The sequence below is a fragment of the Hyla sarda genome, chromosome 13, assembly GCF_029499605.1.
Source record: "Hyla sarda isolate aHylSar1 chromosome 13, aHylSar1.hap1, whole genome shotgun sequence".
Lineage (NCBI taxonomy): Eukaryota > Metazoa > Chordata > Amphibia > Anura > Hylidae > Hyla > Hyla sarda.
In genome coordinates this window covers 4695542-4715080 of record NC_079201.1, presented here as the reverse complement: position 1 = coordinate 4715080, position 19539 = coordinate 4695542, and the positions used below count along the sequence as shown (strand labels likewise).

Below are 19539 nucleotides of genomic sequence, written 5' to 3'. Positions count from 1 at the left end.
GAGACGATGTGTGATGACATCACTGGGGTCACCTGACCCACAATAATAATATGAACACAAGTATTGTCTGTGCTCACCGGACTGAGGAGACGATGTGTGATGACATCACTGGGGTCACCTGACCCACAATAATATGAGCACAAGTAGTGTCTGTGCTCACCGGACTGAGGAGACGATGTGTGATGACATCACTGGGGTCACCTGACCCACAATAATAATATGAGCACAAGTAGTGTCTGTGGTCACCGGACTGAGGAGACGATGTGTGATGACATCACTGGGGTCACCTGACCCACAATAATAATATGAGCACAAGTAGTGTCTGTGCTCACCGGACTGAGGAGACAACGTGTGATGACATCACTGGGGTCACCTGACCCACAATAATAATATGAGCACATGTAGTGTCTGTGGTCACCGGACTGAGGAGACGATGTGTGATGACATCACTGGGGTCACCTGACTTACAATAATAATATGAGCACAAGTAGTGTCTGTGCTCACCGGACTGAGGAGACGATGTGTGATGACATCACTGGGGTCACCTGACCCACAATAATAATATGAGCACAAGTAGTGTCTGTGGTCACCGGACTGAGGAGACGATGTGTGATGACATCACTGGGGTCACCTGACCCACAATAATAATATGAGCACAAGTAGTGTCTGTGGTCACCGGACTGAGGAGACGATGTGTGATGACATCACTGGGGTCACCTGACCCACAATAATAATATGAGCACAAGTAGTGTCTGTGCTGACCGGACTGAGGAGACGATGTGTGATGACATCACCGGGGTCACCTGACCCACAATAATAATATGAGCACAAGTAGTGTCTGTGGTCACCGGACTGAGGAGACGATGTGTGATGACATCACTGGGGTCACCTGACCCACAATAATATGAGCACAAGTAGTGTCTGTGCTCACCGGACTGAGGAGACGGTGTGTGATGACATCACCGGGGTCACCTGACCCACAATAATAATATGACCGCTGCCCATCACATACCTGACCTGTAGAGGACTGTGCAGCTGCTCTGTGGATACAGGACCTGCGATGATGTCACAGTCATGTGATCAGTCACATGGAGGGGAGGAGTCAGGGGATCACATGACCAGGTAGGTGTTCTGTGTACACAGGACTCTGCAGGATGAGATGAAGTCTATGGGGAGATGTATCAAACCTGTGCAGAGGAAAGGAGAGCAGTTACCATAGCAACCAATCAGATCATTACTTTAATAAAAAAAAAGGCCTCCGAAATCCTGTGTGCATGTAGTGGAGCTGTCTCTGTGTGATGTGTATGTAGTGGAGCCGACCATGTGTGATGTGTATGTAGTGGAGCCGTCCGTGTGTGATGTGTATGTAGCAGAGCCGTCTCTATGTGATGTCTATGTAGTGGAGCCGTCTGTGTGTGATGTGTATGTAGTGGAGCCGACCGTGTGTGATGTGTATGTAGTGGAGCTGTCCGTGTGTGATGTGTATGTAGCTGAACAGTCTGTGTGATGTGTATGTAGTGGAGCCGTCCGTGTGTGATGTGTATGTAGCGGAGCCGTCTCTGTGTGATGTGTATGTAGCAGAGCCGTCTGTGTGTGATGTGTATGTAGCGGAACAGTCTGTGTGATGTGTATGTAGCGGAGCCGTCTCTGTGTGATGTGTATGTAGCAGAGCCGTCTCTATGTGATGTCTATGTAGTGGAGCCGTCTGTGTGTAATGTGTATGTAGCAGAGCCGTCCGTGTGTAATGTGTATGTAGCGGAACAGTCTGTGTGATGTGGATGTAGCAGAGCCGTCTCTGTGTGATGTGTATGTAGCAGAGCCGTCTGTGTGATGTGTATGTAGCAGAGCCGTCTCTGTGTGATGTGTATGTAGCAGAGCCATCCGTGTGTGATGTGTATGTAGCAGAGCCGTCCATGTGTGATGTGTATGTAGCAGAGCCGTCTGTGTGTGATGTGTATGTAGCAGAGCCGTCCGTGTGTGATGTGTATGTAGCAGAGCCGTCCGTGTGTGATGTGTATGTAGCGGGGCCTTCTCTGTGTGATGTGTATGTAGCAGAGCCGTCCGTGTGTTGTGTATGTAGCAGAGCCGTCCGTGTGTTGTGTATGTAGCAGAGCCGTCTCTGTGTGATGTGTATGTAGCATAGCCGTCTCTGTGTGATGTGTATGTAGCAGAGCTGTCTCTGTGTGATGTGTTATGTAGCAGAGCCATCCGTGTGATGTGTATGTAGCAGAGACGTCCGTGTGTGATGTGGATGTAGCAGAGCCGTCCGTGTGTGATGTGGATGTAGCGGAGCCGTCTCTGTGTAATGTATATGTAGCAGAGCCGTCCGTGTGTGATGTGTATGTAGCAGAGCCGTCCGTGTGTGATGTGTATGTAGCGGAGCCGTCTCTGTGTGATGTGTATGTAGCAGAGCCGTCCGTGTGATGTGTATGTAGCAGAGCCGTCCGTGTGATGTGTATGTAGCAGAGCCGTCTCTGTGTGATGTGTTATGTAGCAGAGCCATCCGTGTGATGTGTATGTAGCAGAGCCGTCAGTGTGTGATGTGTATGTAGAAGAGCCGTCCGTGTGTGATGTGTATGTAGCAGAGCCGTCTCTGTGTGATGTGTTATGTAGCAGAGCCATCCGTGTGATGTGTATGTAGCAGAGCCGTCTCTGTGTGATGTGTTATGTAGCAGAGCCGTCAGTGTGTGATGTGTATGTAGCAGAGCCGTCCGTGTGTGATGTGTATGTAGCAGAGCCGTCTCTGTGTGATGTGTTATGTAGCAGAGCCCTCCGTGTGATGTGTATGTAGCAGAGCCCTCCGTGTGATGTGTATGTAGCAGAGCAGTCTCTGTGTGATGTGTATGTAGCAGAGCCGTCTCTGTGTGATGTGTATGTAGCGGAGCCGTCTCTGTGTGATGTGTATGTAGCGGAGCCGTCTCTGTGTGATCTGTATGTAGCAGAGCCATCCGTGTGTGATGTGTATGTAGCAGAGCCGTCCGTGTGTGATGTGGATGTAGCAGAGCAGTCCGTGTGTGATGTGGATGTAGCAGAGCCATCCGTGTGTGATCTGTATGTAGCAGAGCAGTCTCTGTGTGATGTGTATGTAGCAGAGCCGTCTCTGTGTGATGTGTATGTAGCAGAGCCGTCTGTGTGTGATGTGTATGTAGTGGAGCTGTCTCTGTGTGATGTGTATGTAGCGGAGCCGTTCGTGTGTGATGTGTATGTAGCAGAGCCGTCCGTGTGTGATGTGTATGTAGCAGTGCCGTCTCTATGTGATGTGTATGTAGCAGAGCCGTCCGTGTGTGATGTGTATGTAGCAGAGCCGTCCGTGTGTGATGTGTAAGTAGCGGAGCTGTCTCTGTGTGATGTGTATGTAGCAGAGCCGTCCGTGTGTGATGTGGATGTAGCAGAGCAGTCCGTGTGTGATGTGTATGTAGCAGAGCCGTCCGTGTGTGATGTGTATGTAGCAGAGCCGTCCGTGTGTGATGTGGATGTAGCAGAGCAGTCCGTGTTTGATGTGTATGTAGCAGAGCAGTCTCTGTGTGATGTGTATGTAGCAGAGCCGTCCGTGTGTGATGTGTATGTAGCAGAGCCGTCCATGTGTGATGTGTATGTAGCAGAGCCGTCTCTATGTGATGTGTATGTAGCAGAGCCGTCTCGATGTGTATGTAGCGGAGCCGTCCGTGTGTGATGTGTATGATGTGGATGTAGCAGAGCCGTCCGTGTGATGTGTATGTAGTAGAGTCTCTGTCCTCCCTCTTCAGTCCTCACCGACCTCCCTCTGCCGTCCTCCTTCTGCTGTCCTCCCTCTGCCATCCTCTCCATCCTCCCTCTGCCATCCTCTCAGTCCTCCCTCTGCCATCCTCCGTCCTCCGCTGCCGTCCTCTGCTGCTGTCCTCTTCGTTCTCTCCTGCTGTCCTCTCAGTCCTCTGCTGCTGTCCTCTTCGTTCTCTCCTGCTGTCCTCTCAGTCCTCTGCTGCTGTCCTCTTCGTTCTCTCCTGCTGTCCTCTCAGTCCTCTGCTGCTGTCCTCTTCGTTCTCTCCTGCTGTCCTCTCAGTCCTCTGCTGCTGTCCTCTTCGTTCTCTCCTGCTGTCCTCTTCGTTCTCTCCTGCTGTCCTCTCAGTCCTCTACTGCTGTCCTCTTCGTTCTCTCCTGCTGTCCTCTCAGTCCTCTGCTGCTGTCCTCTTCGTTCTCTCCTGCTGTCCTCTCAGTCCTCTGCTGCTGTCCTCTTCGTTCTCTCCTGCTGTCCTCTCAGTCCTCTGCTGCTGTCCTCTTCGTTCTCTCCTGCTGTCCTCAGTCCTCTGCTGCTGTCCTCTTCGTTCTCTCCTGCTGTCCTCAGTCCTCTGCTGCTGTCCTCTCAGTCCTCTGCTGCTGTCCTCTTCGTTCTCTCCTGCTGTCCTCTCAGTCCTCTGCTGCTGTCCTCTCAGTCCTCTGCTGCTGTCCTCTCAGTCCTCTGCTGCTGTCCTCTTCGTTCTCTCCTGCTGTCCTCTCAGTCCTCTGCTGCTGTCCTCTTCGTTCTCTCCTGCTGTCCTCAGTCCTCTGCTGCTGTCCTCTTCGTTCTCTCCTGCTGTCCTCTCAGTGCTCTGCTGCTGTCCTCTTCGTTCTCTCCTGCTGTCCTCTCAGTCCTCTGCTGCTGTCCTCTTCGTTCTCTCCTGCTCTCCTCTCAGTCCTCTGCTGCTGTCCTCTTCGTTCTCTCCTGCTGTCCTCTCAGTCCTCTGCTGCTGTCCTCTTCGTTCTCTCCTGCTGTCCTCTCAGTCCTCTGCTGCTGTCCTCTTCGTTCTCTCCTGCTGTCCTCTCAGTCCTCTACTGCTGTCCTCTTCGTTCTCTCCTGCTGTCCTCTCAGTCCTCTGCTGCTGTCCTCTTCGTTCTCTCCTGCTGTCCTCTCAGTCCTCTGCTGCTGTCCTCTTCGTTCTCTCCTGCTGTCCTCTCAGTCCTCTGCTGCTGTCCTCTTCGTTCTCTCCTGCTGTCCTCTTCGTTCTCTCCTGCTGTCCTCTCAGTCCTCTACTGCTGTCCTCTTCGTTCTCTCCTGCTGTCCTCTCAGTCCTCTGCTGCTGTCCTCTTCGTTCTCTCCTGCTGTCCTCTCAGTCCTCTCCTGCTGTCCTCTTCGTTCTCTCCTGCTGTCCTCTTCGTTCTCTCCTGCTGTCCTCTTCGTTCTCTCCTGCTGTCCTCTCAGTCCTCTCCTGCTGTCCTCTTCGTTCTCTCCTGCTGTCCTCTTCGTTCTCTCCTGCTGTCCTCTTCGTTCTCTCCTGCTGTCTTCTTCGTTCTCTCCTGCTGTCCTCTCAGTCCTCCGCTACTGTCCTCTCCGTCCTCCCACTTGGGTCAAGCAACAGACATTGGGGACAACTACACTACACAGCGGGGAAAAACGACTGTCCACTGACCAAGATGACCATCAACTCATTCAAATGACACCAGAACAGTAGGATGACATCAAGTGACCTACAAATAGACCTGCGCGTCTGCCGGGAGAAACTGACACACTCCACAATTTTTCTGTCTTGGAAATGTCACAAATGTTTATTATTTTTATTAGTAAATTTTGAACTTGTTAATTATTTTCTCTTAAATAGATAAAAAATAAACAAGTGAGATGGGAAAACTAACATTTAGTTGCACAATAATCGTCCAATAATCGTGCGCACGTAAACATTCTCCTAGGAAAGACAAAACCGGCGTGTCTACTTTCTTACATATTCAGGTTTAAGGTTTAGTAACACTGTAGACTCATGGAGAACATCGTAACTCTTCAATATTAAAATGAATCCTCAGAAATACAACTTGTCTAATAAATGTCCACATAGTGTATCCTCAGAGCAAAGAAACACGTCGGGAAATACACTGACTCACTTGGGGGTGTGGCTTAACCATGGCGGTGGTGTGAAGCTGCGTCGCTGAGCTCGTCGGCTAGTTACCCGGACCAGCATTAATTGGGTCCCCGTCTCCTCCATTGGAAGACCCAGCTAGCTTAGCCCCCTTTGTGACTCGCTACCCTGTACCATGCACCTCGCTATCTTGTAGCCGCAGTGGAGTGCTGCTTTGTGTCGCGGGGAATGCCAGTCCGCCGATGATCTGCAGTGAATCTGCCGTATCGCATGACACAGCGCTCCAAGATCACGGATACAGCTCGTCGCGGAGGCCCTGCCGGGGTTCTTTAGTCAGCTGACCGCTCGACTGTTACTGCTCGCGGAGGCGCGGAGTCACGTGATTCTCGGGTCTAGGAGAGCGAACTGAGACAGCTGTAAGGGTCCATTCACACTGAATAATTCAAGACGAATTTACTCGAGAAATTCCTCTTGAATTCTCTGCTTAGAAATAATTAACATCTGCTTTACCATTGACTTACTCGGCACTGTTCACACTGCGTACATTCCGCTTGTGGAATTCCGTTCCGCTAGAAAAAAGAACATGTTCATTCTTCTTGCGGAATACGCGAGCAAAAGTCCATTGAAGTCAATGGTAAAAATGTTTCCGCTTGAAATCGTTTCCGTTTGGAATCTGCACGAAATTTGCGTGGAAATTCTGCACGAAAAAAAATTAATAAGAAGGGAAATTCCGCGGCAGAATTTTTACGTGAGGATTCCTCTCCTATTTCTCCATGTGAACGCACCCTAATGTAGCAAGGAGAGACCGGGGGACGTCGCGAGGATACAAGGGGACGCAGCTCGCAGGATGTCCTGGGCGCAGCAGGTAGCAGCCGGGGGGCAGGGCTCCAACTTGAAGGTAACGAATTACGGCACAATGCAAATTAATCTGATCATCCAACTGACCTTAGAGGGGAAAGTCTGCAGAATGAGATTGAAGGGGCCACAAGAAAACCCAGGCAGAGCTTAGACAATACCCTGGGAGGAAGAGAACTGGACGACATACAGGAAAGCTGGGTGACGTGGGAGAGGAGGGGGGAAGATTCGGAGGAACAAAGACATCAACCCCGGGAGACGCTCAGGGTGGGACACATTCTGAATGTTTGCTACACTAAAAGTGGCCTAGATAGTGCTCAACAAACACAGCAACAGGCAGTAACGGAAATAAAGGCAGAAAATGAACAACTGACAAATCACATTACAGAAAACGCAAACACGGTTACGGAAACGAGAGACCACGAAAATGATTCAACAATTACAACATATTATGAATGGATGATCAGGAGAACAGAGGAAGACGGAACAATAGACTGAAGGGGCGGCCCGACCTATATCTACAGGACGACGGGTGACGGTCATTTTTAATAAGATAAATCATCGTGCAGGCAGCAAGACTAGAGGCTTCAGTAGAATTTGGGGGTGTACAGGTATATGTATTTACTGACTTTTCCACAATGAGACGCCTTACGCATCCATTACTGACAACAATGAAGGAAGTGGGAGAAATTTATCGCTGGGGTCCCCCGTTTCATCTCGTGGTGAAGGAAATACGGAAACCTTTTTCCTACATAGACATGAGGACCTGCCTGAACTATTTGTTTTCCTAAATATAGATCCTATAGAGATACCAGATTGGCTGGAGTGGTCGCCTCTCAGGGGATCTTCAAGAGAGAGGGGAGATAACCCCCCCCCCCCCCCCCCACACACACACTTAAAGGGGTACTACGGTGGAAAATGCGGTCTATCGCAAGCCCTTTTCCGACAAGAGAGAGGCCCCCAACAAACCTTACCCTTCACCTCTGGCCCAAAAGGTACCTGCGAGGTTCCAGGTTCGATGCCCCTTTTCGCCGAAGCTACTAAGGGACCACAAATGCTCCCGGCATCCCCCTTGGTGTTAGCCGAGGTATCTGCCCGTAGAGCCGATAACGGTAGGTACCCTGCCCATGCAGAAATACCCGGGGTGTTTGCAGGGAGGTGTGGAACCTGATGGCCACACACACCTCCCCTAGACCGCTAGGAGGGACACCCTGAAGGGCTACTGCATCCTGACAATACTGTGGACACAAAACACGCAAAGTGACACAGTGACAAAAAGAAAGAAATAAGTGAATGTGCAGATATACTGCCCCGACATCCGGCCGGATCTATAAACAATTCTCTGATCCTAGTCAGAAGGCCGGGAATCAAGAGGTGAGTGCCACAAGGTGAAGAGATCATGGTGCCCGTACTTCCACTCAGTGAGTCAATACTCCCAGTGAGTTTCGGCACCTTTGGGTCACCACTCCCCGAGGCACTAAAATACCTTGGCTCTCTCGGCCTTTTGGCTAAGATCAAGTGTAGTATCTGTTCTTATCAGTGGTTTAGTCTTTGCCATTGATGTAGGATGGGTGCTGCATGGAGGAGCAGGTGTATCGGGGAGTTCCGGGGCTGGTCTCGCCATGAGGTTGGGGGGGGGGGGGGGTGTAGAGCCGAGATACTTCTGTGCCTCGGGGAGTGGTGACCCTGAGGTGCCGAAACTAACTGGGTGTTATAACTCGCTAAGTGAACGCACTGCACCATTACTCTTCACCTTTGGCACTCACCCTTGGTGTCCCGGCCTTCTGGCTAGGATCAGGGAAATTTTTATAGATCCGGCTGGATGACCCGGCAGTATATCTGCACTTATCCACTTATTATTTTTTGTATGTCACTGTGACACTTTACGTGTTTTGTGTGTCCACAGGATTGTCAGGGTGCGGGGCCCTTCTGGGTGTCCCTCCTGGCGGTCTAGGGGAGGGGTGTGTGGCCATCAGGTTCCTCACCTCCCTGCACCCACCAGTATACGGCTACGGCGGAAAGGGGCATCGAACCTGGATTCTTGCAGGTACCTTTTGGCCCAGAGGTGAAGGGTAGGTTTGTTGGGGGTCTCTCTCCTGTTGGAAAAGGGCTTAGCGATAGACCGCATCCTTTGTGCACGTTTTTTTAGTGTGACACATTTGCACTTTTTCTTGCACTTTGGGTGCCTCGGCTCTAAAAAAAAATTAATAAATAAATAAACTACCTCGGCTCTAGACCCTCTCAGTCTCATGACTAGACCTGGAGGTAACTGGTCACATCGGGGCAGCTGTCGAGCTGATTCTTCAGAACCAGCCCCGGAACGCCCCGGTACACCTGCCCCCTACCATGCAGCGCCCATCCCCACCAGCTCCACACCGGCATGAAACCGATAAGAACCAATACTACACTTCATCTTAGCCAAAAGGCCGAGAAGGGTAAAGATTTTTTAATAGAAGTAATTTACAAATCTGTTTAACTTTATGGCACCAGTTCATTTAAAAAAAAAAAAAAAAAAAGTTTTGCACCGGAGTACTCCTTTAAAGTTCTTTCGTTAGAAGAGCCCTAAGGAGAGAGACTCTGGTTACTTTAGGGATGAAGGGTAGTGCTAGGTGGGAGGGGGGTAGATGGGAAAGGGGGCATAAATATATAAATAGATATAAGACAATTAGAGAAATGTATAAGCGGTAGGTTGTTTTCCGCAGTTGGTTTGACGCTCACATTATTGAAGAGATCATTTTTGGTTTATCTTTTGGTTGGCGTCCAAACTTCTCTTCTCTCCCCTTTTCCTATGGGATGGGGTAATAGTACCAGCAAAAGGGAGGGAGGGTTATGAGGCTTACAACCTTATAAAGAACTTTGTGTCACTGTATTGTGTGTTGTGATTATGCATGAAATTTAAAATAAAGAATTAAAAAGAACAAATAATATATATATATATATATATATATATTATATACACTGAATGGTTTGTTTATTAGTGACGCCCCATCTAGTAACACGTTAGACGTTCTTTGGGCATTAGAATCACAACGAATAATTATGGCATATATCTCACTAGGTCAGTGTTTCCCAACGAGGGTGCCTCCAGCTGTTGCAAAACTACAACTCCCAGCATGCCCGGACAGCCTATAACAGTAACAGTTGTTCTAATTGTAAAAAACGGAACAGAAAAAGCCAATGACTATGTCCCTGTGTGAGTTTTTAGATGATTACGCAGATATGATATGTGTATGAAACATTTCCCACATTGTGAACATGAATACGGCTTCTCCCCCGTGTGAGTTCTCCGATGTGTAACAAGATTTGATTTAGCTCTATAGCATTTCCCACATTCTGAACATGAATACGGCTTCTCCCCCGTGTGACTTTTCTGATGCTTATCAAGATTTGATTTAAATCTAAAACCTTTCCCACATTCTGAACACGAAAACGGCCTTTCCCCCGTGTGACTCCTCAGATGTCTATCAAGATTTGATTTCTGGCTAAAACTTTTCCCACAATCTGAACATGAATACGGCTTTGTCCCTGTGTGAATTCTCTGATGTCTGGCAAGGCCTGATATTTTGCTAAAACATTTCCCACATTCTGAACATGAAAATTGCTTCTCTCCTGTGTGACTTCTCTGATGTGTAAGAAGCGCTGATTTCAGCATGAGACATCTGCCACATTCTGAACATGAAAAGGACGTCTCTCCTGTGTGAATTTTCTGATGTCTAGCAAGGTCCCATTTTCGGTTAAAACATTTCCCACATTCCATACATGAAAAAGACTTTGTTTCTGAGTGACTTTTCTGATGTGTAACAAGAGCTGATTTCTGGGTGAGACTTTTTCCAGATTCTGAACAGGAAAATGTCTCCTCCCCTGTGTGGGCACTTTGATGCTCAACAGTCTCAGATGAATCGGAAATTACAACCTGTATAATAGCATCAGATGACAGATCTTCATTGTGAAGGGCGGAGGGGGAAACGGGGATAATGGCGTACTCTTCACATGTATCCTGCTTGATTCCACCATCATATGCATTAAAGTCTGAAGAGATCAGGTGTCCCTCTGAGCTCCTGTTAAAGTCATCTGCCAATAAATGATTTATAAATTATACAAATATTTATAAATATATACAAATTGCAAATTGTGTTGACCAATTCAGATATTGAAGGGATACTCCAGGGAAGTATGTGTGTATGTATATATATATATATATATATATATATATATATATATATATAGCCCCAAAGCCACCCTACCTGGATATTTTCCCTGTAAACCCTCCTGCTTGATATACATGGCTCCTGTGGCCCCTGTTGTCTTCTCCGACTGCTTGATATTCTTTGCCATTTTTCCTAGCCCTGCCTACATCTCCCAGCAATCATTGCAGCTCTGCTCTGCCAGCCAAATCACTCTGCGAGAGCAGACCCCACCCTCCTGCTCTGATCAGCAAAGAGAGGTTCGGTGTCTGATTGGCTAAGGCTGCACACATACTTCCCAGCTAAAGGGAGCATGACTCATCAGTGCAGGGTAGAAACCACATGGTCTGCGTCTGTCAGGAGGGTGGGGGCTCCTTTTAGAGAGGGATTTGGACAGAGGCAGAGTGGATGGCTGGATGAGGTCATCCCCTCGCTTCATGCATGTAAGTGACAACCAAAGAGGGGAAACTGCTCTATATAGCCAGTTAAATAGGTTGATGAGAGGGAAGGGGTGGACTATGGGTTTAGTTCCCTGGAGTACCCCTACTATAACAGTGTAAGGAAAACAGATCACGGTATAACTGTAGACCTCATGATACAACCTAAGTCAGTGGTCCAAAACTGTGGCCCTCCAGATGTTGCAAAACTTCTACCCCCAGCATGCACGGACAGCCAATGGTTATCCCCTATCTGACTGCAGGGACCCCCATGATTCCTAGAACGAGGAATCATGGGGGTCCCAGCAGTCAGATAGGGGATAAACCTCAAGTCACTCTCTAATTCTCTATGGCAGTGGTCTTCAACCTGCGGACCTCCAGATGTTGCAAAACTACAACTCCCAGCATGCCCGGACAGCCGTTGGCTGTCCGGGCATACTGGGAGTTGCAGTTTTGCAACATCTGGAGGTCTGCAAGTTGAAGACAACTGCTCTATGGGGCTTCCGTTCATTGCTGAGCTCAGTGCCCAGAAAGGTTTGTAAACCCCATAGAGAAAGAATGTTCATTCTGGGGGACATTTTCTATCTGTTTTCAGGATTATTAGGGGTCCCAGTGGTCACCCCCACCAGTTAGCTTGTTATCTCCTATCCTATGGATACCTTGTGAAGATGGGAATATCTCTTCATGCTGCCTGGTCTATCCTCTCTGTTTCTGTCACTGCCCATAGGGGAACTCTGACTCCCTTCCTGATGGGTAAAGGGTGACTGCACATCCATAGTGCTGCCATTGGGCTACAAACAGACTCACATGGTATGGATGCCATCAAAGTCTACTGAGACCGGTTCTACTGAATTTCCAGCTGCTGGTCCTCCATCACGTCTGGTCATATCTATGGCTGCCCGTCATATCTGGTCATATCTATGGCTGCCCTTCATATCTGGTCATATCTATGGCTGCCCTTCATATCTGGTCATATCTATGGCTGCCCGTCATATCTGGTCATATCTATGGCTGCCCGTCATATCTGGTCATATCTATGGCTGCCCGTCATATCTGCTCATATCTATGGCTGCCCGTCATATCTGGTTATATCTATGGCTGCCCGTCATATCTGGTCATATCTATGGCTGCCCGTCATATCTGCTCATATCTATGGCTGCCCTTCATATCTGGTCATATCTATGTCTGCCCGTCATATCTGGTCATATCTATGGCTGCCCGTCATATCTGGTCATATCTGGTCATATCTATGGCTGCCCGTCATATCTGGTCATATCTATGGCTGCCCGTCATATCTGGTCATATCTATGGCTGCCCGTCATATCTGGTCATATCTATGGCTGCCCGTCATATCTGGTCATATCTATGGCTGCCCTTCATATCTGGTCATATCTATGGCTGCCCTTCATATCTGGTCATATCTATGACTGCCCGTCATATCTGGTCATATCTATGGCTGCCCTTCATATCTGGTCATATCTATGGCTGCCCGTCATATCTGGTTATATCTATGGCTGCCCTTCATATCTGGTCATATCTATGGCTGCCCGTCATATCTGGTCATATCTATGGCTGCCCGTCATATCTGGTTATATCTATGTCTGCCCGTCATATCTGGTCATATCTATGGCTGCCCGTCATATCTGGTCATATCTATGGCTGCCCGTCATATCTGGTCATATCTATGGCTGCCCGTCATATCTGGTTATATCTATGTCTGCCCGTCATATGTGGTCATATCTATGGCTGCCTGTCATATCTGCTCATATCTATGGCTGCCCGTCATATCTGGTCATATCTATGGCTGCCCGTCATATCTGGTCATATCTATGGCTGCCCGTCATATCTGGTCATATCTATGGCTGCCTGTCATATCTGGTCACATCTATGGCTGCCCTTCATATCTGGTCATATCTATGTCTGCCCGTCATATCTGGTCATATCTATGGCTGCCCGTCATATCTGGTCATATCTATGGCTGCCCGTCATATCTGGTCACATCTATGGCTGCCCTTCATATCTGGTCATATCTATGTCTGCCCGTCATATCTGGTCATATCTATGGCTGCCCGTCATATTTGGTCATATCTATGGTTGACCGTCATATCTGGTCATATCTATGGCTGCCAGTCACATCTGGTCATATCTATGGCTGCCCGTCATATCTGGTCATATCTATGGCTGCCCTTCATATCTGGTCATATCTATGGCTGCCCGTCATATGTGGTCATATCTATGGCTGCCCTTCATATCTGGTCATATCTATGGCTGCCCTTCATATCTGGTCATATCTATGGCTGCCCGTCATATCTGGTCATATCTATGGCTGCCCGTCATATTTGGTCATATCTATGGCTGCCCTTCATAACTGGTCATATCTATGGCTGCCCGTCATATCTGGTCATATCTATGGCTGCCCGTCATATCTGGTCATATCTATGGCTGCCCTTCATATCTGGTCATATCTATGGCTGCCCGTCATATGTGGTCATATCTATGGCTGCCCTTCATATCTGGTCATATCTATGGCTGCCCTTCATATCTGGTCATATCTATGGCTGCCCGTCATATCTGGTCATATCTATGGCTGCCCGTCATATTTGGTCATATCTATGGCTGCCCTTCATAACTGGTCATATCTATGGCTGCCCGTCATATCTGGTCATATCTATGGCTGCCCGTCATATCTGGTCATATCTATGGCTGCCCTTCATAACTGGTCATATCTATGGCTGCCCTTCGTATCTGGTCATATCTATGGCTGCCCTTCGTATCTGGTTATATCTATGGCTGCCCGTCATATGTGGTCATATCTATGGCTGCCAGTCACATCTGGTCATATCTATGGCTGTCCGTCATATCTGGTCATATCTATGGCTGCACGTCATATCTGGTCATATCTATGGCTGCCCTTCGTATCTGGTCATATCTATGGCTGCCCATGATATGTGGTCATATCTATGGCTGCCCGTCATATCTGGTCATATCTATGGCTGCCCGTCATATCTGGTCATATCTATGGCTGCCCAAGGTGGAGGAACATTCAAAAACACCATAAAACATAGGGCCTGATCCCATCATGAGGCTACGTTACTGGTATATATTGGGAAGCTGGAACAATGGGCTTTGGTCAATACTAAGAAATAACCTGCGGAGCTAATTTAGACTCCAATACAAATGTCCATAAATAACTGCACATATTCCATTTCAAAACATAAATGTACATATAAGATTTACAGAGTCTACAAGATACAAACAAAACCTGTAAGACACATCCAGTGAGTGAATCCATTGTGTATATAGAATAAATGCAGTGTGCGGTGTGTATATAGTCATGTGTATTACCTGCTGATGTGAGGGGCTGCTGATCCTCCATCATGACTATGTCCGCTATGTACTGATCCTTGTGTCCTTCTAAATACTCCCACTCCTCCATGGAGAAATAGACGGCCACGTCCTGACACCTTATAGGAACCTGACACACACAATGATACAGTCATCACCCCCATCCCTTCATAGCGTTACTGTATAATGTCCCAGCATTCCCAGCAGGGTCACCTCTCCAGTCAGCAGCTCCACCATCTTGTTGGTGAGTTCTAGGATCTTCTGCTCATTCATCTCCTCATGTATCAGGGAGTGAGGTGGAGGCCCCGGGATTGGCCTCAGGGTTCTTCCCCATCCTTCACACACAGGGGCCTGATGGCGCCCCCTAGAGGTCTTCTTCACCACTGTGTAATCCTGGTTATGGGGACACAATAATACATATCACTACATACATCCCAGAATCCCTCACCTCTCCAGTCATATCATGTGATTACCATAGAGAAGAATGAGGTCATGTGACATCACTCCCAGAATCCCTCACCTCTCCAGTCATATCATGTGATTACCATAGAGAAGAATGAGGTCATGTGACATCACTCCCAGAATCCCTCACCTCTCCAGTCATATCATGTGATTACCATAGAGAAGAATGAGGTCATATGACATCACTCCCAGAATCCCTCACCTCTCCAGTCATATCATGTGATTACCATAGAGAAGAATGAGGTCATGTGACATCACTCCCAGAATCCCTCACCTCTCCAGTCATATCATGTGATTACCATAGAGAAGAATGAGGTCATGTGACATCACTCCCAGCATCCCTCACCTCTCCAGTCATATCATGTGATTACCATAGAGAAGAATGAGGTCATGTGACATCACTCCCAGAATCCCTCACCTCTTCGGTCATATCATGTTATTACCATAGAGAAGAATGAGGTCATGTGACATCACTCTCAGAATCCCTAACCTCTCCGGTCATATCATGTGATTACCATAGAGAAGAATGAGGTCATGTGACATCACTCCCAGCATCCCTCACCTCTCCAGTCATATCATGTGATTACCATAGAGAAGAATGAGGTCATGTGACATCACTCCCAGAATCCCTCACCTCTCCAGTCATATCATGTGATTACCATGGAGAAGAATGAGGTCATGTGACATCACTCCCAGAATCCCTTACCTGTCCGGTCATATAATGTTATTACCATAGAGAAGAATGAGGTCATGTGACATCACTCCCAGAATCCCTCACCTCTCCGGTCATATCATGTGATTACCATAGAGAAGAATGAGGTCATGTGACATCACTCCCGGAATCCCTCACCTCTCCAATCATATCATGTGATTACCATAGAGAAGAATGAGGTCATGTGACATCACTCCCAGAATCCCTCACCTCTCCAGTCATATCTTGTGATTACCATAGAGAAGAATGAGGTCATGTGACATCACTCCCAGAATCCCTCACCTCTCCAGTCATATCATGTATTACCATAGAGAAGAATGAGGTCATGTGACATCACTCCCAGAATCCCTCACCTCTCCAGTCATATCATGTGATTACCATAGAGAAGAATGAGGTCATGTGACATCACTCCCAGAATCCCTCACCTCTCCGGTCATATCTTGTGATTACCATAGAGGAGAATGAGGTCATGTGACATCACTCCCAGAATCCCTCACCTCTCCAGCCATATCATGTGATTACAATAGAGAAGAATGAGATCATGTGACATCACTCCCAGAATCCCTCACCTCTCCAGTCATATCATGTGATTACCATAGAGAAGAATGAGGTCATGTGACATCACTCCCAGAATCCCTCACCTCTCCAGTCATATCATGTGATTACCATAGAGTAGAATGAGGTCCTGTGACATCACTCCCAGAATCCCTCACCTCTCCAGTCATATCATGTGATTACCATAGAGAAGAATGAGGTCATGTGACATCACTCCCAGAATCCCTCACCTCTCCGGTCATATCTTGTGATTACCATAGAGTAGAATGAGGTCATGTGACATCACTCCCAGAATCCCTCACCTCTCCAGCCATATCATGTGATTACAATAGAGAAGAATGAGATCATGTGACATCACTCCCAGAATCCCTCACCTCTCCAGTCATATCATGTGATTACCATAGAGAAGAATGAGATCATGTGACATCACTCCCAGAATCCCTCACCTTTCCGGTCATATCATGTGATTACCATAGAGTAGAATGAGGTCCTGTGACATCACTCCCAGAATCCCTCACCTCTCCGGTAAGCTGGAAGAGTATCTCTATGGTGAGGTGTATTATCCTCTCCGCCATCTTGAACCTGTTATCCATCCTTGGAGCTCAGAGACGTCCCAAGTCCTGTCATTGGGGATCACACGAGTTATAAAGGTAAATAAGTTATTCAACAATAAAGAAACTCACTCACTGCTCCGTAATAAGTTATTTTTCCTGGTTGCCCCCCATTTCGGCATGTTCTAGAAGGAGGCTCATTCTCCTATTAAACCCTTGATGAAGCCGGAAGCCGCTCCGTGCCCGATGACCAGCGAACACAGCCGTCACCCCGCCCCCTTCCCATAGACTTTCATTGAGGGGGCGGGACGTGACGTCACGAGGGGGCGGGCATGAACACGGAAGCCCGCACACAGGGGGGAGCGGAGTAACCCTTTAAAAGTCCTTCCCCCTATGGACCTGATCACTTCCTGGTTTCCTCTATGAACTGTGACCCTGTAACCAAGGGCAACAGGACAAAACAAAGAAGGTCCATGGGAGATTAGTACATTTTCATGGGAGATATACATGATCAGTTTACACCAGTGTTTCCCAACCAGGGTGCCTCCAGCTGTTGCAAAACTACAACTCCCAGCATGCCCGGACAGCCTTTGGCTGTCCGGGCATGCTGGGAGTTGTAGTTTTGCAACAGCTGGACGCACACCGGTTGGGAAACAATGGTTAAAACCTGCAAAAAAAAAAAAAAACTGGTTGCCCATAGCAACCAATCACAGCTAAGCTTAATATATTTCCGATATTTCTAAATTTTTATTCCCCCCCCCCCCCCACCCAATATTCAAACTAAACGACAAACAACGGAATATGTAAAAATGAAAAAAAAAAAAATAAATAATAATAATAAAATGAGTGAATTATCTATATGTTCCTATTAATTACAATAGGGCTCGTGCACGGAACTCGCTGGGTGTCGTATGGTTGCCCCGGCAACCTGGCGTGAGCTGAACTGAGAAGAGTATACGGGACGGCATCACCGTAGTCACCAAATAATGGCCCCACAATACCACATACCTGACCTGCAGAGGACTGAGCGACTGATCTGAGGGGACAGGACCTGCGATGATGTCACAGTCATGTGATCGGTCACATGGAGGGGAGGAGTCAGGAGATCACATGGTCAGGTGTTACAGGCAGTGTGTATCTAGCAGAGCCGTGTGTGTGATGTGCAGTGGCGTTGCTAGGGTTGGTGTCACCCCCATACCTACCCCCTCCCCCCAGTAAGTTTTTAGCCTGTTGTGACGGACACCACTGTTGTAGCACACTGTGAGAAATTCCAGTATAATAATCAGATATACCAGTTGCCACAGAATAGGAAAGTGTTAAAGAAGTTTTCACCATTTAAATATACAGCTCCCAGAATTACTTAAAGGGGTACTCCACTGGAAAACATTTACTTTTATATCAACTGGTGCCAGAAAGTTAAACAGATTTTTAAATTACTTCTATTTAAAATCTTAATCCTTACAGTACTTATATAAGCTGTTGTATTCTCCACAGGAAGTTGTGTAGTTCTTTCCAGTCTGTCCAGAGTGCTCTGTCTGTCCATGTTAGGAACTGTCCAGAGCAGGAGAGGTTTGCAATGGGGATTTGCTCCTACTATGGACAGTTCTTGACATGGTCAGAGGTGTCAGCACAGAGCACTGTGGTCAGAAAGAAAATACATTAAAAAAGAAAAGAACTTCCTGTGAATCACTTATACAGCAGCTAATAAGTACTGGAAGGATTAAGATTTTTAAGTAGAAGTAATTTATAAATCTGTTTAACTTTGTAGCACCAGTTGATAAAAAATTTTTTTTTCCAGTAGAGTACCCCTTTATGCAGTGGTGAGGTTATGCTGGGAGTTGTAGTTTCACTCATAATAACTGTAGAACTGACAAGTGACTACAGCTCTGATAGGACATAGAGAGGAGAATGTACAATGATATCAGTGACTACAGGTGACGTCATCTCTATAGTGAGGAGAATACACAATGATATCAGTGACTACAGGTGACATCTCTATAGTGAGGAGAATACACAATGATATCAGTGACTACAGGTGACGTCATCTCTATAGTGAGGAGAATACACAATGATATCAGTGACTACAGGTGACGTCTTCTGTATAGTGAGGAGAATACACAACGATATCAGTGACTACAGGTGACATCTCTATAGTGAGGAGAATACACAATGATATCAGTGACTACAGGTGACGTCTTCTCTATAGTGAGGAGAATACACAATGATATCAGTGACTACAGGTGACGTCTTCTCTATAGTGAGGAGAATACACAATGATATCAGTGACTACAGGTGATGTCTTCTCTATAGTGAGGAGAATACACAATGATATCAGTGACTACAGGTGACGTCTTCTCTATAGTGAGGAGAATACACAATGATATCAGTGACTACAGGTGACGTCTTCTCTATAGTGAGGAGAATACACAATGATATCACAATGATATCAGTGACTACAGGTGACGTCTTCTCTATAGTGAGGAGAATACACAATGATATCAGTGACTACAGTTGACGTCTTCTCTATAGTGAGGAGAATACACAATGATATCAGTGATTACAGGTGACATCTTCTCTATAGAGAGGAGAATGTACAATGATATCAGTGACTACAGGTGACGTCTTCTCTATAGT

At 47.2% G+C, this 19539-nt stretch overlaps 1 protein-coding gene and 1 pseudogene across 1 annotated transcript in view; one reads left to right on the top strand and one right to left on the bottom strand.

Moving 5' to 3' along the window:
- LOC130297660 (oocyte zinc finger protein XlCOF7.1-like) overlaps positions 1 to 17948 on the bottom strand; it is a 96448-nt gene extending 78500 nt beyond the window's left edge. Inside the window, exons 1-6 of the mRNA XM_056550371.1 lie at positions 17914 to 17948; positions 16873 to 16974; positions 14839 to 15018; positions 14626 to 14755; positions 9842 to 10730; positions 7883 to 7897 (exon numbers count right to left, since the gene is read on the bottom strand). Coding sequence (XP_056406346.1) covers positions 7883 to 7897; positions 9842 to 10730; positions 14626 to 14755; positions 14839 to 15018; positions 16873 to 16947 — 1289 coding nt within the window. The 5' untranslated portion in view covers positions 16948 to 16974; positions 17914 to 17948. The remainder of the gene's footprint in view (positions 1 to 7882; positions 7898 to 9841; positions 10731 to 14625; positions 14756 to 14838; positions 15019 to 16872; positions 16975 to 17913) is intronic.
- Positions 8147 to 8239, top strand: LOC130297819 (U2 spliceosomal RNA; annotated as a pseudogene).
- Positions 17949 to 19539: the final 1591 nt, after the last annotated feature.